The sequence below is a fragment of the Mus caroli genome, unplaced genomic scaffold (assembly GCF_900094665.2).
Source record: "Mus caroli unplaced genomic scaffold, CAROLI_EIJ_v1.1 scaffold_11569_1, whole genome shotgun sequence".
Classification (NCBI taxonomy): domain Eukaryota; kingdom Metazoa; phylum Chordata; class Mammalia; order Rodentia; family Muridae; genus Mus; species Mus caroli.
Window position 1 is genome coordinate 2,113 of NW_018388552.1, and position 4,824 is coordinate 6,936.

The window sequence follows — 4,824 nt, forward strand, 5'->3', positions numbered from 1 at the left end:
AACTGAGATTCTTTCTTCTATCGCTTGTATTCTGTTGGTGATGCTTACATCTACGACTCCTGATCTCTTTCATAGATTTTCTATTTCCAGGGTTTTCTGCATTTGTGATTTCTTTATTGTTTCTATTTCCATTTTAGATTTTGGATGGCTTTGTTCAATTCCTTCAACTGTTTCATTGTGTTTTCCTGTAATTCCTTAAGGGGTTTTTGTGTTTCCTCTTTAAGTGCTTCTAGCTGTTTACCTATCTTTTTCTGTATTTCTTTAAGAAGGTTATTTATGTCCTTCTTGAAGTCCTTTATAATCATCATGAGATGTGCTTTTAAATCAGAATTTTACTTTTACAGTGTGTTGGGGTATCCAGGGCTTGCTGTGGTGGGAGAACTGGGTTCTAATGAAGCCAAATAACCTTGGTTTCTGTTGCTTATGTTCTTGTGCTTGTGTTTCAACATCAGGTTATATCTAGTGCTACCTTCCCTCTCTGTCTCTGACTGGAGCCTGTCACTTCTGTCATCTTGGTTGTGTCAGAATTCCTCCGAGTCCAGCTGTCTCTGTGATCCCGTGATTCTGTGATCCTGTGATCCTGAAATTCGGGGTATGTCAGAGATCCTGTGAGTCAAGCTGCCTCTGGGATCCTGAAATCCTGGTGTGACTAAGCTCCTGGGATCTTGTGATCCTGGGTGTTTTAGAGCACTTGGGAGTTGAGCTTCCTCTGGGAGTTGTGGGACTGAGTGTGGAGCCAGCACCCAAGTTCTGCTCCAAGTACCGGCTCAGATTAGAAGGAACCTGTGCCACTGGCTGGATGGCAGTTCCTGTGTCTCTGAATTGAGGTGGTCCCAGTTACGTTAGGTGTTGGGGCAGTTGTTGTTGCCTCCTTGCCTATGATCCTGGGTTTGTTAGAGCACATGTGATCCTGGGTGTCTTAGAGCACTTGGGATTTGAGATTCCTCTGGGTGTAGTAGGACTGGGTGCAGAGCCAGAACCCAAGGTCTGCTCCAGTCACTGGCTCAGACCAGTAAGTTTTTTTCCCATATATTATAAAATAGTATTTCAAATAAATGTATAAATTCTTATATAGCAAAACATATCAGATAAATTTATTCCATGGGGGAAAATGATAATGGACATTTTTACCAAACATTATCTTGTGAGTGATTTCACACCCCAAACTAGGGACTTGAATATACAAACAAAATCATTGCAAAACCATACCAAAACTATGCACAGAAACTAACACTCAGGAGAGCTAATATATGAACTTGTAAAAAACTATAAACTCATCTGTTAGAACACATATTTGATTGCTTTAGAAAGTAGTAGAATCAGGCTTTGGTGCCCTTGTCCGGCCTCAGTGAGAGAAGATACACTTAATCCTAGAGGGACTTGAGGCCTCAGGAAAGAGCCAAGCCTGGTGTGTGTGTCTGAGTACACTCTTGGATGCAAAGGGGAGGAGTAATGGGATAAGGAACTGTGGGAGGAAAACAGGGGGTGTCAATGACTGGAATGCAAATAAATAATATAATTTAAATAAAAAACTACGTTAAAAAAAGAGAAAGTGGTAGGGACTACTAGCTTCAAAGTCACATTTGAAGGGTTGCCTGCACTGTGTAAGGTGGAACTTTCACCTACTAACTAACCTTTCACTGATTCACAGCTCTTACTCCATATTCCTTTTCTTTTGCAGGATACCCTATATCTGAAACAAAGGATTCTAGTTTGCCTACCCCTCCAGTTGTGGGTCATGATTAATTACACCTTTCATTTCTATACACGTATTGGTATTTCCCATCACTGATATGACAAATGATTACAAACACAATTGCTTAAAACAACACACATTTATTCAATTTGTAGAACTCTGAAGTCAGAAATAAATCTCATGGGGATAGAATCAAGTATCAGCATGGCAAGATTCTGGAGGCATTGAGAAAAATTTAATTCATTGCCCTTCTCAGCTTCCAGTGGCCTTTTATATCTCTTAGCTCAGGACCACTTGATCCATCTTCAAGGGACATCACTCCAATTAGTGAGTCACGATTACACACAATCATTTCCTCTTCTATAATCAATTCATGCCTTCCCCTCCCCCATTTTATAAGAACATTTGTTCTTACAACTAGGACCCAGCCTGACAATCCAGAAATAGTTTTCCATCTTGAGATTCTTATTCACATCACCAATGTCTCTTTTGCCAGTTACTGCAACATCCATTGATTCTAGAGATTAAAATAAAAATCCTTGGGACACTATTAAAAGGCTTAGACATTGCAAACTGGAAAAGCAAAATAACATGGTAAGCATGGAATTGATTTTTTTTGTGTTTGATTTTTGTTTTTGGTTTTTTTTTTTTTTTTGTTGGTTTGGTTTTTTTGTTTTGTTTTGTTTTGTTTTTTTTTGTTTTTGTTTTTTTTTTTTTTGTTTTGTTTTTTTTGCAGTGGTCTAATGGTGTGGTCAAGAAGTCTTTCACTGAAATGAGGACACAGCCTCTGTTGCTATCTCAGGGATCTCCGGCCAGCATGGAAATCAAGTAGGAAAGCAAGTTCCTCGTCTTGATTCATTTGTAAGTTTGATCTTGAACACAAGATGATCTTCAAGTGATTCTTCTCCATCTAGAAGCTATTACAAAAGTTTTGTTCACAGCACATTACAGAAATCAACTTCTTTCCTCTGTTATACTGTGTTTCCTTGCACTGAGGCAAGCACCCTTGCCTTGAGAAGACATGTCTTGATCCTAAAAATAAAGAAGCCTCTTTATGTATGCTAGAGGAATCTATTATAATACAACATTCTAAAAGTCATCACCAAGAGGAAAACCCCTTCACACTAGATCCCCTTCCTCATTCCCTTCGGAGGTCACACTCCCTTATTGACTCTGATTCTGGATGCCAAGCCTCTCACTGGTAAATTTGAAAGTACTCTTTTCCTCCCTTCTCAAATGTATTTACTGCCTTACCAGTTAGCAGGGATAGATAATGTTACATTCTTTGTCACTAACAGGAGGAAAAGTCTTTTGAAGGCATTTTTGGAGTCTGTATCAGCCCCACTTACCAAGAAAGTATGATACGGTAGTGCATGATTCACCAGGTTTTGCAAAGCATCTGCGTTGTAACATTGTACATTTTGAATCTTGTGACTTTTCACAGACATTACAGATCAGACCTGTATTTGTTGGATAAGGAGAGAGTAGGATTTTTAGGAAGAACCATGGGGCTATGGGAATAGTTGATTTCAAGATCAAAGAGAGGCTTCAGTGTTACACATAGACTGTCTTTTTACTCCATCACCTGGTATTTAACCTAGCTCTGTGAATTAAGCTAGAAGATGGATCAAGACAATAACAGCACTATTTATATTAACTAGTTAGTACCTACTTATATTTGAAGATGAAATAAAAACAGAGAGAATTCAGATGTAGTTTGAGTATAACAACAAATAGATCTCATTGGGAAGAGATGAATATGCTGTCAATATGCTGTCTTCTAGGCAGGACTTCTCTAGGCAAGGACTTGAGTTGACTACTGGAGATATGGACATGTAGGTTAGATCTGGGTAATTGTGTGTTGGAGGGCATAGAGGACAGAATAACAATGGGATGTTCTGAGCACATTGAGGTTACATTCTCTGCTGATGCTCCTACCTTGCTTAGCCTGACTTTCTTTCTTTTCAAGAAACAAGTATCACCAAGTGTTAATACCAAGCTGAGAAATGATCCAGGAATCTCCATGTAGTAACAGGTAGTAACAGGGCAGGAGAGGCAGGGCATTGAGGTGACATCAGAAGCTATGACAAACTTAGCTTTAAGGGTTAAGAGCAATGTTGAGGGAGGAAAAAAAGTGGAGTACATTATTTTAACTTTTCATCTCAGACATTCCAAGATTATTGCATCGGAACCTATATGGAGCCCAGGAGGTCTTGATTTGCATCCAATTTCGAGGATGCTTTTGTGACATGGGTTTATATTCTACTCTCCCTGCTTCACACAAACCACCCTTACAAATGCTGCTAACAACCCCTAATGACAAATGTGATTTTCTTTGTATGATCCAAGAGTTTATCCACTTATAAGTAATGATGATTTAAGGCAAATGGGTAGATGTGCACAAGTTAGTTGGAAACATAGTGCAAATTTTTATGTCAGGAACTCGAGCATTATAATCTAGTGATATATCTATCATTATCTATGTATTCTAGGGTATACATAAAATATACTGAAAATATATTTTTAAAAATACCCCAAGCATCCCCACCTTAAAATTATTTACTAAAAGTAAAGCTAAACTGTGTATCTCTCTAGAAGGACAAGAAACACATGTCTCCATCCTAAACCATATTTCATTGCAATAGTACATTTTAACACTTGACAAAATCCTAAATTGTGGGAGAATGTTGAGGAGCAGAGTATAGTTGGAGGAAGTAGGTAACTGGGCATGGTTCTTTGGGAGCTGAAGCTCATTTGGTCACTCCCTAGTTTACTCAGCTGTGCTTCCTGCCATGACTTTAAAAGCTCTGTTTCATTGTATCCTCCCATTATGATGGAGGAAATCTCAAAACTCTTGACATAAAATTAACCCTTCCTGTTTTCATTAGTTTACTCAGTCCAAAGGAGTAAGAATCTACTGAACAGTGGGAGAGGATGTGTCTAATCCTGCAAAAACTTGATAAAGCAGTGTAGGAAGATACCTAAAGATTCAGTGTGTGGAGCATGGAAAAAGAACTGTGTGAGGGACAACCAGTAGGTGGACAGTGAAAGAAAAAAGAAAGAAAGAAAGAAAGAAAGAAAGAAAGAAAGGAAGGAAGGAAGGAAGGAAGGAAGGAAGGAAGGAAGGA

General features: G+C 38.7%; 1 protein-coding gene across 1 annotated transcript in view; it reads right to left on the reverse strand.

The window, feature by feature from the left end:
- Positions 1 to 2,420: 2,420 nt before the first annotated feature.
- The window catches only part of LOC110287676 (prostate and testis expressed protein 4-like), a 5,817-nt gene continuing 3,413 nt past the window's right edge, over positions 2,421 to 4,824 (reverse strand). The window contains exons 2-3 of the mRNA XM_021154235.1: positions 3,046 to 3,156; positions 2,421 to 2,728 (exon numbers count right to left, since the gene is read on the reverse strand). Coding sequence (XP_021009894.1) covers positions 2,607 to 2,728; positions 3,046 to 3,156 — 233 coding nt within the window. The 3' untranslated portion in view covers positions 2,421 to 2,606. The remainder of the gene's footprint in view (positions 2,729 to 3,045; positions 3,157 to 4,824) is intronic.